The 18,259-nt window shown below is 46.9% G+C and overlaps 2 protein-coding genes across 2 annotated transcripts; both read left to right on the forward strand.

The window, feature by feature from the left end:
* Positions 1-304: 304 nt before the first annotated feature.
* Positions 305-4,425, forward strand: LOC138631269 (myosin phosphatase Rho-interacting protein-like). Its single transcript, XM_069716098.1, has 7 exons — positions 305-537; positions 1,692-1,769; positions 1,858-1,923; positions 2,272-2,423; positions 2,538-2,622; positions 2,941-3,109; positions 4,331-4,425. Exons 1-7 carry the CDS (start codon positions 412-414, stop codon positions 4,423-4,425), a joined length of 771 nt encoding a protein of 256 aa, XP_069572199.1. The 5' UTR covers positions 305-411.
* On the forward strand, positions 4,341-17,986 carry LOC138631216 (trichohyalin-like). Its single transcript, XM_069716021.1, has 17 exons — positions 4,341-4,421; positions 5,818-5,923; positions 9,285-9,383; positions 9,487-9,543; positions 9,672-9,740; positions 9,824-9,913; positions 9,987-10,096; positions 10,841-11,369; positions 11,692-11,784; positions 11,887-13,629; positions 13,660-13,839; positions 14,590-14,737; positions 14,945-15,062; positions 15,185-15,344; positions 16,142-16,243; positions 16,561-16,647; positions 16,913-17,986. Exons 2-17 carry the CDS (start codon positions 5,873-5,875, stop codon positions 17,051-17,053), a joined length of 3,777 nt encoding a protein of 1,258 aa, XP_069572122.1. The 5' UTR covers positions 4,341-4,421; positions 5,818-5,872; the 3' UTR covers positions 17,054-17,986.
* Positions 17,987-18,259: the final 273 nt, after the last annotated feature.

An 18,259-nucleotide genomic window follows, 5' to 3' on the forward strand; every position in this document is an offset into this window, starting at 1 on the left:
ATGTCTTTATTTCAATTATTTAAAAAAACCATCAGTACCAGTTTTACTTTGTAGGCTGTGGTCGGATGTGAATGGTGATATTAGGTCAGAGGACTTTACACAGTTTATTTTATTAAAGTATTGTTGTTGTATTATCTGCATTCTATATTTATGTCCACGATTGTTTGTGGGGTTTTTAAAGGAGAGAAAAACGGTCACTAATTGGTTTTATTTTGTAGGTTGTGACCGGATGTGGAGCGCTGACGATTACGTCAGAGGACACGAGGATGACGACAGCAGTCGACAGATCAGTGTTTGACAGATGTTCGCAGCGGACAGACCGCCTCGTTCAACGCCGAGAGGAAGAGGAGGAGAGCGGCTCTGCGTTTGGATTGTCACCGCGGGAGGAGAGCAGCGCCGAGCGGGGAAAACATGTCCGGAGAGAAGGCGACGAGTCCCTGCAACAAATTCCAGGCCAACATCTTCAATAAAAGTAAATGCCAGAACTGCTTCAAGTCCCGCGAGCTGCATCTGCTCAACGACCACGACATGGAGCAGGTAAAGTAGATTCAACATCGGCTGGTTTTAACCACGTTCACCCTCACATAAATAAATGTGTCTCACAATCCCGAAAACACAAGGGTTTGTTTTTTTTTCCACTTTTGTTCGACGTTAACTCACAGTTTGCGAGTTTACTCTGGATTAATTAATACATTTCTAAATTAACAGACTAAATAGGCCTATAAAAGCATCGAAATATGAAGTATGTAAAGGTTGAGTTTAAAGTTTGAAGATTCAGCTTCTCTATTAAGTGATTCATCCATTAATTACTGCCAGTAAAAAAGACGAAATTTTGGTAGTTAGGGACTGTACACAAATTATTTGTATAGGAAGGGGGGGGGGCAGGCAGGTGGAGGGTTATATATATATTGTCAAAGAAGGGGTGTTTTTATTCTTTAAAAACAGAAAAGGGTTTCATTTTTTTTCGTGGCATAAAAGACGAGTTATTTTAAAGTTAGATTTTAGCTCCCAAATAATTTGTTGTCGCGTAAGAAGATGATTTGTTTTTGTTATTTGTCGGATTAGGGGAACTGTTCGTGGGCTAGCTAGTTTTTGTGGATGAAAACATCGTGTAATATGTTCTGATGTCAGTTTTCCTTTTATGTCTAAAAGCATACAAATATGAAAAGTCAAAATTAAAACTCTGGGTTTGGTTTTAGCTGTTGGTCAATTTGTTTTGTGTGTAAAAGAAAAAAAAAAATTTGGGTCAAATTAGGGACTGTACACAAATTATTAGGCCAGGGATGGGGGATGGCTGTTTATTTTGTAATTTTTTTTTTTACGGTTGTTGTTGTTGTTTTTCGGGGGGGGGGTAGAAAGGTATTATTTTTTTAACACCCCTCCGCCTGGTTTCACCGTGCCCTGTAATTTCAGCAGTGTTGCTCAACCTGCAAAATCACTGCACGACTCTTGAGGCTCACATCTTCTCGGTGTTTTCACGCGTATAATACTTCAATGCTTCATTCAGCCCCCGAGAAGTTGAATTTACGGTCAGAAAGATAAAGAAAAGCATTGAAATACTCCCATTAGAGACGCTGGAAGTGCAGAAAGAGAAAACCATCCGGGCATTTGAGCTGAATGAAACATGATAAAAAAAAAATTAAAAATAAAATAGCTGCAGATTGTGTTGATGAAGTGAACTAACTTTCCAGGCGAAGCCGGTCTACGGCGGCTGGCTGTGTTTGGCTCCGGAGGGCACCGACTTCAACAACCCGATGCAGAGGTCCAGGGTGAGACGTCATTTCAGCGCTGTGAGTTTTCCCTCAGAAGAAAAAAATAAATGGTCGACGTAATGATTTTATTTCTGGTCTTTGTCAGAAGTGGCAGCGGCGCTTCTTCATCCTGTACGAAGACGGCAGCCTGAGCTTCGCTCTGGACGAGCTGGTGAGGAAAAACTACAAAAACACAAAACCCCGCCGCCGAACGTCCTGGAAGCCCGACTGTGTGTGTTTGTATGGATCTCCGTGTACAGTATCGGAGGGATCAAGCCGGCATCTTTAGGCCAGATGTCGTATGCAGAACCACAACAGATGATTTGGGCTTAGCCTGTCCTTTAATGCACACATACCCCCCCCCCCGCCCCCGCCTCACCCCCCATCGCTCTCTGTGAGCCCCTTTAAACCTCTCATCCCTTTCATTCCACACTTAACACCGCAGACTGCTGTCAGGTTTATTTTAACGGGCTCTCCGTTCTGATTCTGGCTCGTTAAACCGGCTCTGATTCTCCTGCAGCCGAGCACGCTGCCTCAGGGGACGCTGAACATGAACCTGTGCACCGACATCGGCGACGCCGAGCCCCGGACGGGCCAGAGGAACGCGCTCTGCGTCGTCACGGCGGAGCGGGAGATCTTCATCCGCGGCGACAACAAGGAGATCATCCACGGGTCAGTAGGAAACCTCACTGGTGGAGGGGGGACGAGGGTGGAGGGGGAAGGAGGGTGGAGGGGGGTCTGAAACTCTCACCTCTTTCACATTTTTTTTTTGTGTGTCTTCACCAGGTGGAGCGAACAGCTGAGCGTCTACCTGCGCACGAACAAGCAGAACCAGAAGAAGAAACGCAAAGTGGAACCTGTGGCCAATCAGGTACAACAACAACAACAACAACAACAACAAGCATCGGGTTTCATGTTTCATATTCATCGTCCCCAGAGGAGGAATCTCGACGTTGGTGTCAGTATAAAGGTCTCCTCGCGAGGTCGGAAAAAAAATCTGAATCTACGTGGGAGAATAAAATACATTCAAAGTTCATGTTCTTCAGAGGATGAACCGCAGCTTTATTTAAAAATATCCCACAACTCCACATTTTAATTTTTATTCTGCTCCACCGTCAGGACAAAAAAAAAAGAAGCAAAATACAGAGATTAAATCACATTATTTTGTTGTTTTTCCGACAAACTTCAGGAACCCAGTCCGGCAAAGATGGCAGCGACCGATCCCAGTTTCCCGTCCTCGGAGGAAGACCCAGAATCCGGCCGGTGGCGGGAAGACCACCGGGGGGGCGGACCGGACGTGACCCCTGTCCGGACCGTCGCCGACACAGATCTCCAGGGCCCCAAGCGGACCCCCGCAGGTGCAGCAGAGCACACACACACACACACACACACACACACACACACACACACACACACACACACACACACACACACACACACAAACACACACAGGCTTTCATGTCCATCAGCCAATCACAGCCACTTCCTGTCCTCTCTCTCTCTCTCTCTCTCTCTCACGGCGTCCATAATGTCCTGCAGATGTTCACACGCTCGCGGCTCTCCATTTGTACATTCGGTTTAACCCTCGTCCGGCCGGGCCCGCTGACCGAGTCCTGACTCGTAACCGTGGGAACGTCTCGTATGTTTTTAACAGGAAGTGGAGTGTCATAAACACGGAGAGATGTTGGAGGGAACCGCGCGTCTCTGACCTTCAGGCATCGTAAAAAGTTCGAACAGACAGCAGACGTGATCCATAAAACAGCTCTTAAACGGGTCCTAATAAGCGTGTTGACAAACGGTGGACGGGTATTCATCCTGAAAACACAAACTCTGCAGCGCAGCGTTTTAGCCCCTTTCAGCTGCTTGTTTTTATATATTTTTTTTTTTTCTGGCCCTTCAGCCTGTTCGTACGTGTAAATAAGAGAATGCACATATCAGCTCTACAGGGAATAAAATGGTAGTACCTTCAGTCCGAGTTTGTTCTTGTTTCCCTGGGAAGATCTCACCAGACGTCTCGTAACACGCCCGAAATCTCCGACCGCGCTGTCGGCGGTCCAGCTGCATTGTGGGTAATGTAGATGCCAGGTTTTATCGACAGGGAAGATATACGAGCGCAATAAAAAAAAAAAGAAAGAAAGACGATATCAGATGTTGCGCTGCGTCGACCTGCTTGTTCCCGCCTGCGGTCTTAAAGGAGCGCAGTGTTACATCAGAGGAAAAGCCAACCTGCCGTATTTCCCTTGAACGCATCTCGTCAGGTCACCGTGCTGACTTTGCACTACGCTCCTCTGTTGCAGAGATTCAGGGAAGTTTAAGATGATTTGTGTGTAAAGTCGTAAGTTTTGGTGTTAAAGCTCATGTTAGTTTCACTGATACGCGAACATTAAAGGGAAAAACGCAGCAGCTCCAAATAACACGGAATTGTCCTTTAAAATTTCCTTCGAAGAAACTCGAGTTTGCGTTAAAAAAAATAAACAAAATCTCTTCATGAACTCACTTAAATATTTCATACTTTCACGTGCATCGACATCAAATCGGCATGCGACCCAACAGTCTGAAACCTTCCTGTCTCCGTCCAGGCGTCCCGTCCCCGGTCACCGACGGCAACAACAACCAGTCGAACGACGTCCAAACGTCAGCGGACGACGTGCGGCAGAGACGGGACAGAAGGTGAGAAATGCATCCGGGCGGCGACTCGTCATAAACGCTTCAGCCGGCTGCTTTTATTTTAATTTTCCCTGCGCGTGTTGTTTGCGTGTAATCTGGTGGTAACGGACGTTTTAAAGTGCATCGGGAAAAAAAAAATAAATAAATAAAAAGGAAAATGTGCAAGCAATTAGCACAAAGGACATCCACCGCCTCCCCGCTTCTCATCGCACACCGCCGAACACCAGATCAAAGGCTCGCTGCTCTTCCCCTCCATTAGAGATCTGCCCGCTGCACTTTTTAAATTTAGCTTTCCACCGAACCCTCCCAGTTTGTGCCCCGGCAGCGGAGCGAACATGTCGGCTCTTCACTCGCTTTCGTTGCCTTTTTTGGGAAGCAAAAAAAGTAAATAAAAAAAAATACCCCAAATAAGGCCATAAATTCCAAGACGCTGCAGTAATGAGAGATCTGCAGCGTTGTTTTCTCGGGACCCTCCACGTCAGAGAAGAGTCGCTTCAAAGCTGCGTCTGCACCAAAGGAACATCTCGCTCGGAGAGTTCCAGACTCGTCGCTGAAAGTGCTTCATTAAAAAGGTCAAAGTGACAAATTCGGTCGGGCAACAAGTCATGTGACGAAGACAGACGCTGTCTGCACATTTTACAACTGATTTTGGTGCTGGTGAAATTAAAAAATGTAACTTTTGTGAAACATAACTGAAAAAAAAAAGCACTTAAAGTAGCTGATTTATTCACCGCTTTGAATAAAACCGTAGACGCAGTGTCTTTGTACCTGGTTGAATTTCCTAAATGAAGGGAACTTTAAATCGGTGAGAAAATATTTTGGGGGAATTTTGCCAGGAGTAAAAGAAAACCCAGTGTGTTGTAATTTCATTTTTTTTTTTTTATTATTATTAATTTTTTTTTCTCAACCAGAGAGGTTTTCCGTGTAGCTACGAGCGGCCGTGCGAGCTGCATGCAGTTCTCAGCGGGCGCAGAACCCGTTTTAAATACAGCAAGTTCACGAAATCTGATCCTGATCTTTTATTAAACACAACCTTTGGCCGAGGACTTTTTCCTCTCTGACGGTTTCTGCTTTTCTGCATCACTCGGTGTAACGCTGAGTCGTTATTGGTCGAGGGGGGAGAAGGAGCGCTTGTTTTGATGCAAGCTGATGTCCAGAATGAAATTGCAGCCAGAGTTGTTGGCATTTAGATTGAAAATGTGATCAACTGCGCAGCCCGAACTACGAGTGAAACAATCTGTCTGCAGTTGAGTTTTAAAAAAATGTCAGGTGTGAACGATGTTGGTCCCATTTAACCAATCGGTGGCAGTCGGCTCCACCCTGAAAGTTCTTGTTTCTCGTATGGTTCCTGCATTGGAAACGCACCTTAATAATACATTTGTTTTGCTCGCCACGGCAGGTCACCGGAGAAGCTGCTGGGATTGGACGCCACCAGGAAAGAGCAGGAGGGCGTGATGGCTGATTTCAGGACGGGCAGGAGCGAAGCTCGTACCAACAAGCGGGAGGTAACGCATGTTCAGCTCCGTCCACTCGGTCTGAGACACTCAGTTCATCCACTTCCTGATGTTCGATGATGAATCTGATCACCTGTCCAGACAGTGACGATATGTAATTCCTGGTCTCCTGCCAGATGCATGTTCCTCCCACAGTTAGTCATTTCGGGGCGTGTTGTATAATTTCTGCAGGCCCCAGCGAGTTCTTGCCGTTTATGAAACGACACATTTTACTGTATTCCAGCCGGTCAGTGTCGAAGTACCGGTTCAACGTGTTGGGAAATGCAATCGTATGCAAAACGTTACGAGAAGTTCGATACCACTCTCACGTCATTTTATGACGCCATCGCCCACAGCTGGTTAGCTTAGCTTTGCATAAAGAACTAGTGGATATAGCTAGCATGGCTCTGTTTGAAGGTGTCAAAAAATGAACTCAAGTAGAGTGAAAGAATTGAAAGTAATTGTGTTTGAATACCACGATCTAAACACACTCCTCGAGGAGAATATAATTCATAAAAATCATTTTTTTCACGTAGTTTAACAAAAAAAAATTGCAGAAACAAAAAGTTACGATTCCTTCATTCATGCCTCTGACGCTTTCGCCCATTTCATGGTGTTCCTGGACTCTTTGGAAACAAGAACAAACTTCAGCCCCCAGTTCCACTTCCTTAAAGATCTTTAAAGTGCATTACCACTGAGGGCCACTAGGGGCTGGCTCCAAAAAAAACAACTCCATTACTCCATCAGACTATAAATACAAAGTCCTAAGATATTAGGACTCAAACAGAGTTGTATTTGGGGGCGTGGCCAATTTGATTGACAAGGTGCAGTCAGCTTTGCAGTATAAGTGGGCGGGGTCACAGTGTCCTCGGGTTCTCGGCCAGATCCGCAGCTCGTCCAAAAAAACAAACAAATGGTTAACGAACCGACGAGTGACGTCGCGGTCGGTTGCCATGGGATCGCCTGCAGTAAAAGTTGACCTCATACCACGTTGGAAACACCTCAACGATGTCACGCCAACTTTTTTTTAAACCGGTGAGAAAAAGAACAGAACAAAACAATAAAAAAGGAATTGTAAAAAAAAAAAAAACTTTTATTGCCGTTTTTTATCGGGAACATGACCGTAAAATTTAAAAAAAAATCAGATTTCAGGTTATTTTAAATGCCAGCATCAATCAATTACAAACCCACTTCCTGACTGCGGTGGTTTTTGCTGCCATGTGATAGTAATAACGCTGATTAATCCGGACGTGGGTTTCGCTGTGATTAAGACCAGTCGCTGCTCTCAGCCTGCTGACGGTGACTCACGCCGTCAGGTGTTACGCTTGAGAGACGTCAACTTTAACTCGATCGCATGAAATACATCAGAGCTCCAACACTGAGGCTGTTTTCTGCGTCCAAAAAAAAAAAAAAAAAGTTTGGCGTGAAGCGTGTGGGCGAGGCGGGCCGGTCCCGCCGTGTCGAGGCAGGTGGGTCGCGAAGGCGGTGACTCATGTTTGTTTGTTTTTGTGAACAGAAGTGGTTGCGATGCCCCCGGAGGCGTTTCAATCCGCCCTCCGCTGCAATCTGCCAGACGGCATTCCTCTCCCTGACTTTTTCTTTTCTTCCAGGGATTCCTCACAATTCAAGTTTAAATGTCGGGAGATGGAAACTCTGCAGAATCACACGTCTGTTTACTGAGCGTCTCCAAACTGCAACATCTGTTTGGGAGCGATAGTCAGCGTGTTGTCAGGCGAGACCCGAGTGATTAAGGAGGTGACTAAACCCCGACAAGTATCCGTCTCGTGTGTGACAGTATCGACAAAAACACAAACGTCGTGTGGGGGGGGGGGGGTTTTACATAAAGCACGTTAAACCAGGCCTACATCGGTAAATCAGGCTGATTTGGAATAGGTCCGACTGAAACTCTCTTCCAGACAGCTGACTCAGAAAAACAAAAACACTAACAAAGACCTGGACCGTGATGTGATGTGTCGAGAGAAAAGATGTCACAGTTTGATCTTCCTGAAGTGTTCGGTGACACGTGTGACATGTTGATAGGAGCAGCCGCTGTGTTGTATTCCTGTGTTTGATATTTGGGGATTTTATTCCTCTAAGAAGCCGTCTGAAGCTGATTTGCGGGAGAATCCAGCTCACGTGGAGATTAAACAAAGATTTTAACGCTGAACAAGCGGAGCCTTGATATCTGATCACGATTTATTAAAACGAGGTCGTCTCCAACAGGATGCGAGCGTTTCCGTGACTTCCTGCTGTTCAGACTGACCCCCCCCTCCCCCTCCCGTTTTTGTCATATTTCTTCAGCTTCAAGTCTGCGTCTTAAACTTACGGGATAAACTGGATTTAACTTTTGCTTCTTCCGTCCGCTCAGACTTTATGAAACATTTTTAATCCTAATTCATTTTGTTTCGTCGCTCTCTCGGTTAAACTCGGAGCTCAGATCGCCGCGGCGCCACACAGATGGTCGTCACGGCGGCAGCTGTTAATCTTTGATTAAACACGCAGCGCTCATTCCAGAGGATTTACCTTTTTTAAATACACACAATCGAGCCCCGGCGATGATTTATGTGTCTTTGGGCGCGTTTGTTTTGGTAGCCAAGGAGAAGGTCAGAGGTCAGAGGGCGGCCAGTTCATTTGCCTCCTCCTCATCAGCTCAGCTCCGGGAGTCTTCTTCCCCCGAACAGAGGACGGTTCACTCTGCGTTCCTCCGTGTGTCGTGTCCTTGGATGGTTTTCAACGTAAATGCCAAGAAGAAGACGAAGGGGAAAAAAAAAAAAAACACAACACAAAGAATGCTCTGTGGCGATTTAAAGTGGTCATTTTTCTTTTCCCATTAAAGTGGTTACATAAGAGAGAAGAATGAATCTTTTCAACAGCAGAGGCTCAAGTAAACAAAAAGCGAACCCTTGTTTCGTTTAATGCCGTGTAATCCAGACTTGTTATAAGAGCCGCCATGAAACCTGATCATAAGGAGCCGGGATCTCGCTCACAGTTTGCTTTTTTGGAGCATCATTTTGAAACGTAAGACAAAAAAGCTCCGGTGAGCATCGGGGATCACGTGGCCTCTAAAAGCCGTTTCAGGCATTCCTCTGCCAGATCTGGTCATCCGTGTGCGAGTCCAACTCTGGATGTGAGTACGAGTTTAACAGGCAGTGTAGAAAAGCCTGCTCGGACTCCCCGCGGTGCTCTGCAGAGGGTCTAATCCGTACGGCCGACATCTCTGCCAAGCATCCGCGCTGTCGGTCTCTCCGGCCGGTGGAATGCAGGCTGTAAAAAAACAACAACAACAACAACTCAGAAAACACGTCACGTCTTCTGAAACTTTCCCTCTCAGAAAAGTTTGATTTGGACTTTTTCTTTTTCTTTTCTTTCGCAGAAGCTGCAGTCGTGCGGCGACATCGTCCAGCTCTGCCCCGCTCCTCCGCCGAGACGGGCCAAGTCTCTGGACCGCAGGACGTCCGACACGGTGATGACGGTAAGTCGGACGGTCACCCATCAGACCACAAAGACTGTTTATAGAAAGTGACGTAAAGATGTAATTTTCTTTTAATATGTTTGTGTTTTTGTCTCCTCTACAGCCAGATTTATTGAACTTTAAAAAAGGTTGGATGATGAAACTGGATGGAAACGATCAGGTAAATATTTTCTAGTCTTAAACTCACCGTTAAAACTGATTAACTCAAGTTACATTGATGATTTAAAAGGTTTTACACGTATTTATAGTTAGTTAACAACCTGTCAAATGTCCTCTGCTGCCCTCTAGTGGAAGAAATACTGGTTTGTGCTGTCGACCGACAGTCTGAGATTCTACAAGGACTCGATAGCAGAGGAGGTATTTTGAAATTAGATGTATATTCCTTAATAAAAGTCGTCTTTGCGCGTCGTCGACGAGGTTTTTCTTCTTTTTCCCTTCAGGCCTCCGACCTCGAAGGAGAAATCGACCTGACGAAGTGTTTCAGCGTGTCCGAGTTCCAGGTGCAGAGAAACTACGGCTTTCAGATACACGTAAGCGGCTCGAAACGGTCCAGATTTCACCTGCTGCTTTAAACAGGAAGTTAAATCTGATCGAATGTTGCAGACCCCGAAGGGCGTCTTCACGCTGTCGGCCATGACGGCGGGGATCCGCAAGAACTGGATCCAGGCGCTGATGAAGAACGTACGTCCGGCCAACGCCCCCGACGTGGCCAGGTAATCAGACCGAGTGCCTTTTAAATGCACGCGAGACCATAAAAGATGAATAAAAATACTCCTGTAGGATCAAATAAAATGTGTTTTGCAACTAAAAATAACTCAAAATCAGGTTTTTAATGATAAAAACCACCATTTTAAAGCCTGTTTTTCCTGCAGTGGAAGAAGTCTTCAGATCTTTTGCGTTTCAGACAACACTGTAAAAAAATACGGTAAATGGAGGAGGGGGTCTCCGAAACAATAAGGAGACACAAGGAGACACCGTTTCAAGACAAAAATCTTGCAGGGAATCGATGACTTATTAAAAAATATGACCTGACAAGTAACTCGGTACAGCTGTTAATTAAAAACGGTCTACCATTATATGCAATAGTTTTGAGATTTCATTTCAAATATTGTCGATAAATTGAAAATATCTTTGCTCTTTTTCTGTTGACAAAATACTACATAAAAGCTTTGTTTTAATTAATATCAGGGTTGCTAATGATGATTTTATTTGTATTATCAGTTGTTCAATTGATTATTTTAAGTTAAATCTTTTGTGTCTACTGTTGAAAAATAATGAAAAATGTTCATCACAGTTTCCCAGAGTTCAACACGACATCTTCAAATGATAAATTTCATCCAACCAGCAGCCAAAAGTGAAAAATATTCAAGCAACAAATCAACAGCCAATGTTTCTCATTTCTACTTGAATAATCTTAATTTGTTCTGAAAATGTTTTTGATGTTTTCCTGTCTTCAGTCTTCCCGGCCACCACGTCGCCTGCAGCCCTCCTGAAGTCCTCCCCAAACCGGACGTGACTCGGGACTCCCCGTCGGCCGACGTCCCGTCGGACCGAGACCCCCGCCCCAAACCCCGGAGCGTGACGGAGCGACGGCGGGAGGGCCGCTACAGGACCTTCGACTGGGCCGAGTTCAGGCCGCAGAGGAAGCCGGCGGCGGACGTCGATCCTCCGAGGACCAAACCTCCGTGCGAGCTGGAGCTGGGCGAGCTGGAGAGGAGGAGGAGGCGGGAGGAGAGGAGGAGGAGGTACGAGAGCATGCTGGGTATCTCTCTGGTGGGGGGAGGTGGGGAGGCCGGAGGGCAGACGGAGGACAGCGGCGTCCGAGCGCTGAGTCCCAGAACGCAGCAGAGGGTGGAGGAGGAGGTGGAGGAGTGCTGGAGGCGGGTGGAGCAGACGGCGTTCAGGCCGGACAGTACCGTCCCGCTGTTTCCTGAAGCCGGCGTCGCCACGGAGACGGAGACGATGCTGCACGGCTACAGGAAGGGGGTGAGCGGAGATACACGCCTTTTATTTTTAAACTATATTCTTAAAGTTAGCAGTGAATCAAATGTTTAATAAAAGAAAAAAAAGAAAAGGGGCGAATCTTCATCTCGACTTCATTTGCTCATTTTATTTTGTTCTTTTGCTCCGTTTTTCCGGTCTGGTTCAGTGATTTCAGTCGCAGCAAAAAAGCTGAATTAAAGACGTTTATAATGTCTTTCTAACTGTTGTATTTGTCCTCTCTGGTTCCTTTATGATTAGATTGACTGGATTGGACATTCGGAGGCTTTTTATTTGATGTTAACTTGTTGTCTTTGTGTTTTTGGAGGTCGAGGATCTGAAGGTTCAGCTCGCCGAGTCGGAGCGTCTCAGGCTGAAGCTGGAAGCTCAGCTCATTTCAGCAGGATTTTACCAACAGCAGGTCTGGAAGATGCTTCTTTTTTTTTTTTTGCCTCGTTATGTGACAACGTTTTAATTATTTCAGTCTAATCTATCTTTTCTCTGCTTGTTTTAATTCTCTCAGCTTGACTCGGAGTCAGATTTCTTCCCGCTGGACGCGAATGAAAATCGATTAAAAGACCTGAAAGACACCGGAGAGCTCCTGCTCCCGGAGGCCGTCGTCGGACGGGACCTCCGGGAGCAGCTCCGCGGCTTCCAGCCTCCGTCGGCTCCACAGCCGCCGAGCATCTGGCTGCTCGACACCGAGGGAAACCTGCAGGAGCTGGAGGATTTACTTCCTGAGGGAGAGGCGTCGCCTTCGCTGTCGCCGGCGTCGGACGGCCGACTCGATCTGTCTCCGAGCGACGGAGAGATCATCGGACTGAACCAGCAGAACGAGCTGCGCCGAGACGACCGCGAGCTGTTTCCCGCCTCAGAAACGCAGACGAAGGAGCTGATTCTGGAGCCCGCGGGCGGAGACGACTCGTCTCCGGACCGGGACGTGCTGCGGAGCCTCTCCCAGGAGGTGGAGCTGCTCACCGGTCAGAACGAGGCTCTGAACCAGCGCAACCAGGAGATGCTGAACCAGCTGACGGAGGCCGACCGCGAGATCGAGCGGCTGAAGGCGGAGCTGAGCGGCCGGTACGCGGAGCCCCGTCACCTCCCCGAGGCGGAGCAGCAGGGGACGACGGGGCCGGAGGACGCGGAGACGGAGCTGCGCCGCAGGAACCGGGAGCTCCTGGAGGCCCGGACGCTCATCGCCTCCCTGGAGGAGACCCTGCGGGAGACGGAGGCGCTGCTGCAGCTGAGCGACCCGGCGGGACGAACCGGAGACGACGAGGAGGACGAGAGGAGCGCGGAGAAAGCGGAGGGATACCTGCTGCGCTGTTTCGAGGCCACCGAGGCCAAGCTGACGGAGCTGGAGGGGCGGCTCGACCAATCGGAGCGGACCTGCGGGGAGCTCCGGCGGCAGAACTCGGAGCTGAAGGAGGCGGACGAGCTTCACCTCCGCAGAGCCGGCGAGGCGGAGGCCGACGTCCGGAGGCTGACGGAGGAGCTGGAGGAGGAGAGGCGGAGAGCAGGAGACGGAGGAAAGACGCGGCAAGTGACGGAGGAGATGGAGACGAGGCTGAGAGCTCTGGGGAGGTTGTTGGAGGTCATCGACACGTTGGGCCACGAAACAGGAAATGAGGAAGAGGAGGTCGGTCCCGCGGTGGTGAAGCAGCTGAAGTGGGAGGAGGAGTTCTGGAGTTCGCTGCTTCAAAAGCTGAAGGAGTCCGAACCGGCCGACCCGGTCGACGCGCTTCTCGGCGAAGCGACGGAACTCCTGATGTTGGAGAGACGAACGATGCTCGCCGGCCACCGTCTGCCGCCGGAGACCGACGAGGGGAAACACGAGGCTCTCAAGGATCTGGACATCGTTTACAGCGTCACGGCGACAGAAACGACGAAGACGGACAATTTCAACGAGCTGCTGCGTCCTCGAGACGTCACGCGGATGAAGATTTCTCTGCTGCGGCGGGTCGCCTCGTCCGTCGGCGGCTCCGAGCTCCGGCCGGCCGCGGACAGAACGCACGATCGGCACTTTTCAGAGCGGCCCGTTTGGCTCGTTCACTCCGCGGCCACCGAAGCGCTCTACTGCTGTTACCTACGCCGGCTGCAGGCCAAACACGAGAGACGCCTCGGCGACCTCAGGGAGGAGAACAGGGAGCTGAAAGCGAGACTGTCGAACGTCGAGGAACGAGGCGCTCGGAAGACGGAGACGGACACCGAGCTGTCGGAGGAACGCTGGGAGGGAAGCGAAACACCGGAGGAGGTGAAGGAGGAGGTGAAGGAGGTGGAGGAGGAAGAGGAGGAGACGGGCGAGGACGAGCCCTCGATCGGCGGGATGGAGATCTCGAACGTGGAGACGGCGGCGCTGAGACGGAGGGTGGAGGAGCTGGAGGAGCTGCTGTCGGTCCGAGCGGACGAGATGAAAGAAGAGCTGGACGGCGAGATGAGTCGGGCGCAGCACGAGAAGGAGCTGGAGAAGCTGAAGGTAGGGGGCGCTGTTCACGGCCGGAGACTTCTCGGATCGAATCACAGCGTGTTCGCGTTAACGGCCGCGAACGTTGTCGCTCACGTACTCGACTCTCGGCCGTCCGCGTGTTACCGCAGGAATCCACCAGAGGGCGCGCCGGAGAAACGAGGGTGGAATCGGAACATCGGGATTTACCCGACATAAACAATAAACACTTTAAAAAAAAAAAAAATGTATTGGCATTTTCCGTCTTGCGTGGACGACTCCGACTTGTTTCCGTTTAGTTTGTGATCCCGTCACACCTCTGCGCTGCCCCTGCTGGTCATATGTATATTGCATCTTGCAGTTTCAATCATTTCTGAGGATGTGTGCGACCAGGATACGTGAGGCAGCTGTCACGCACAAACCAACGTGTAGTTTTATAGCAAGTATATCTCTGAACTAAGAGTGGCTTCTGTAGATATGAATATTTCATCTTATAGATATCCAATTTTGAAAAACAAACTTTTTTTTTTTTTTTTTTAAGGCTTTCGCATTACATAGATACATAAACTTGTTTCCATGTAAAATCAGTTTTTTGTGAACTACAACTGAAGTTTGTATCCTACAAATGCAGCCTGGAACAACATGAAGGCAAAACAGCACACGGAGATGAACAAACTCATAAACGAGAATGAAATTGAATTCAGGTTAAATAAAGTTGATCTGATTTGTCGTAAAAACAACAACAACAACAACAACACTTTGTGCATTTCTACGTCCTTCCAGGTCGCGTGTGAGCACGGCTTCGCCCGCATGGAGGAGTCTCACCTGAAGGTGGTGGAGGAGCTGCAGCGCCGGCACCGACAGGAGGTGGAGCGCCTCCTGGTGGAGAGAGACAGGCTGCTGGAGGAGGAGAGCGCTGCCACTCTGACCGGTGAGGAGGAGTTACTCAAAAAGTAACACAAATATTTGCCAAATGACAAATAATCAAACGAGACATATCGACAGCGCGCAGGAGTGTGTTTCCGTCACACTTTTAAAAATGCAGAGACCCAAAAAACGGAAATAAACCAACCTTCCTTTGTTGCCATTTGATATTGAGAGTATAAAAATCCTCCCTCTTCTTCCTCGTCTTCCTCAGCGATCGTGGCGATCAAGAACGCCCACCGGGAGGAGCTGCAGCGGGAGGTCCAGAGGAGATGTCGGTCGGAGAACAACAACGGAGACGCGCACCTGGAGGACATTCACCGGCAGCACAGGTACGACTCGGCCGCTGCGTTCAATGTAGAAGATAAATCCGGCAAAAACAAATCGTGTGTGTGTGTGTGTGTGTGTGTGTGTGTGTGTGTGTGTGTGTGTGTGTGTGTGTGTGTGTGTGAAGCGAGGAGCTGGCCTCCTACCAGCGGGAGCTCCAGGTTCTGTCGCAGCAGTTCTCCCTGAAGTGTCTGGAGAACGGACACCTGGTCCAGGCGGTGGACGCTGAGAGGAAGGCCTTGTGTCAGTGCCAGCAGGAGAACCAGGACCTGAGGACCAGGAACCAGGTGACGCCTTTCAAGCCCCAATTTAAAGCTCCTTTTTATGTCGGGTTATAAATTGAATTACAGATATTCAATCCAATCCCAGCCGGACGTCGTGTATTTATTTATTTTTTCATGTTTTTCTCTGCTGCTTTTTGTTTTTGCCTCTAAAATGCCAGTTAACATGATCAAAAAATGACAACAGCCATTAATCATCTCCTGTCTGTGTTCTTTGTTTAACGTCCACTTGGGGATAATCATCCAGGCAGGAAGTAGCTGTAACTACCACAGTCCTGAGCTCTGTTTATTATTAGCCTGTACTTGTTTATATTGTGTTATAGCACTTTTAGAAATATGCAGAATTCGCTATCAGTAGTTCCTGTTTTCTAAGTGGATTTATGGAAATTCGCTCTTGATTGATGTCAGAAATAAAGGTAGCTGCCGAAATGAATGAATATGTGGGTGCAGATTTCACTGATTTATGACTTTAAAGTAGCTTTATTCACCGAGAACGAAGAGCTGGTTTTGCAGCTGCAGCTAGATTAAAAAAATAAAAAAAAAAAAAAAAAGGTTTGACTTTATCAGAATCACTTTGAATGCAGAGACAGCTGAAACCAGATGTGAGAGTTCAGCTGTCATTGTGGTATTAAAACAGCTTAAAAAAAAAAAGAAGTCAGAAGACGAACCAGCAGCAGCCTGATTGTCGTGTGTGTGTGTGTGTGTGTGTGTGTGTGTGTGTGTGTGTGTGTGTGTGTGTGTGTGTGTGTGTGTGTGTGTGTGTGTGTGTGTGTGTGTGTGTGTGTGTGTGTGTGTGTGTGTAGGAGCTGAGCGGCCACCTCGCCGCTGAGATCACCAGACTGTGTTCGCTTGCCAAACAGAACGCGCTGCCGCTCAGTCAGGGGATGGACGTCTACGAGATGGAGGTGAGCACGTCTGACTTTGGCAACTCTCACCAACTGCATTATTGATCTCCGTCCGGGGACACTTCCCGTCCGACCATCTGTTACGTAGTGCGATTAAAAAACGGAAAATTATAACCATTTATATGCAGAGACGGATACATGGTGGAGAGCGGAGGGAGCGATGATCGCTTATGGGTTTTATTTTCAGGAAATATTCAGGTGTGTTTGTTGTTTTTTGACGTCACCTGGAACTGAATCCCACGTAAAAAAAAAAAACTTCGTGTCCTCCCGACTTTTTACTTCCTCCGTTTTCTGAACACTTGAGGTTTTTATTGCAGATCACGCTGCGAGTGAAGGAGTCGGAGGTCCAGTGTCTGAAGCAGGAGATCACGTCTCTGAAGGACGATCTGCAGGCGGCACAAAAGGTGAGAGTCTCGCACGCAGCGGCAGCGCCTTAAGCTGCAATACCACCGAGTGCCACTAGAGGTCGGCTCCACAAAGCCTCCGGCTCTGTCGACTCCCATTCAACTTCTCTCATCAAATACAAAGTCAATCCATTTTTTCTACTAGTTATTATCGTGTCCTTAGATAAAGTGGCTCCTCCTTACTTGTTTTCTGGAGGTCCATCTGAACATAATGCCTCTTTAATTGAGAAAATAAGCCGATTTTTTTTGTGTGTGTGTGTCCCAGGACAAGAGGAACGCGACGAAGAAGTACAAGGACATCTACACGGAGCTGAGCATCATGAGGGCGAAGGCCGAGCGAGAGGCCGATGAGCTGAAAGAGAACCTAAGACTCGCCCATCGGGCTCTGGGACCGACTTCACCATGACGATCCATCAGTTTTATTTTCATCATATAAATTGATACTCGCTCCACCCTCCTTCTTTTATTTCCTGTTTTTGGAGATTAAGATGTCTGTATTTTCCAAATATTACCGTGAAAACTTGTGTGTTCTAATATGTTTTATATGTGCAGATGTTTTGTTGTTGTTTATACGTCACAATGTGTTTGTTTGTTGCTTTTAAGCAATTAAATATTTAACTTAAACTCAATTTTCTGGCAGAGAACGCTGCACTAATTTATATTTATAAATCCATATATTAACACTGCAGGGTTGTTGATATACATTTATTAATTTTATTAAATGGAATTGGCTGATTAAACCAGCTGTGTTGTTGGGTGTTCGTGGTGCCACAGGTCTCTAATTTTTATTTTGTTTGGTATTAAAAAATAAAATCCAGCAACAGTTTGTACATAAAACATAAAAACTCAATGCTGCTGTTTTATTATTATTTTGGTATTTTTTGAAGATGCAGCAGGAAATAGTCAGGCTGTGACTGTTGGCGTTCAGCCCTGAAGGAGAGTGTGAAGGTACCTGAAACATAAAGGAAACTTCCGATCGAGTATTTCAAAAGAAAAGCCCTAAATGATGTGACGTATTATATTTGTTTAATATAAATAATTTTACATAATGTTATTCTGTTTGAAATGTTAATATCAAAAACAGAATAAGCCAAAACATAGAACATCTTTGTGGTAATTATCGTAAACCAGCGGAAGGTAAATAACCAAACCTGCATATTATTTTCATTTTACATATTTTTACTGATGCACTGCAGATAAATATGTAAATATATGGCTTCCTCTCTTGTCTTTTATTGCAACATAAAAATAAATAAGTGCATTACCTAAACATTATGTTATTTCCCCATTTTTTGTTGATTGCTTGATGTACTTTACGTGATATCTCATTTTATTCCAATCTTGGGTTGCTTTTTTTTATTTTTTTTTTTAAGTTTGGCAGCACAAGTGATGGAAATGAACCTTTTGAGGATTATTTACAGTTACTGTTGCAATCAATAAATAAAAAAATAAATAAAAAAAAACATACATTTTGATCTTAAAAGTAGCAAGCAAAGGTTTTTCGGGTGGATTAGTCTGATTTATATACGTATATATTATTATTATTATTATTTTATTTTATTATTTTAAGACTAAACAATTCTGTGGACGCAACTATTGAGTAAATCTGTGG

This window comes from Brachyistius frenatus, unplaced genomic scaffold (assembly GCF_029030835.1).
Source record: "Brachyistius frenatus isolate BFR_SWC_R1_liver_20210118 unplaced genomic scaffold, ASM2903083v1 Contig_151, whole genome shotgun sequence".
NCBI lineage: Eukaryota > Metazoa > Chordata > Actinopteri > Embiotocidae > Brachyistius > Brachyistius frenatus.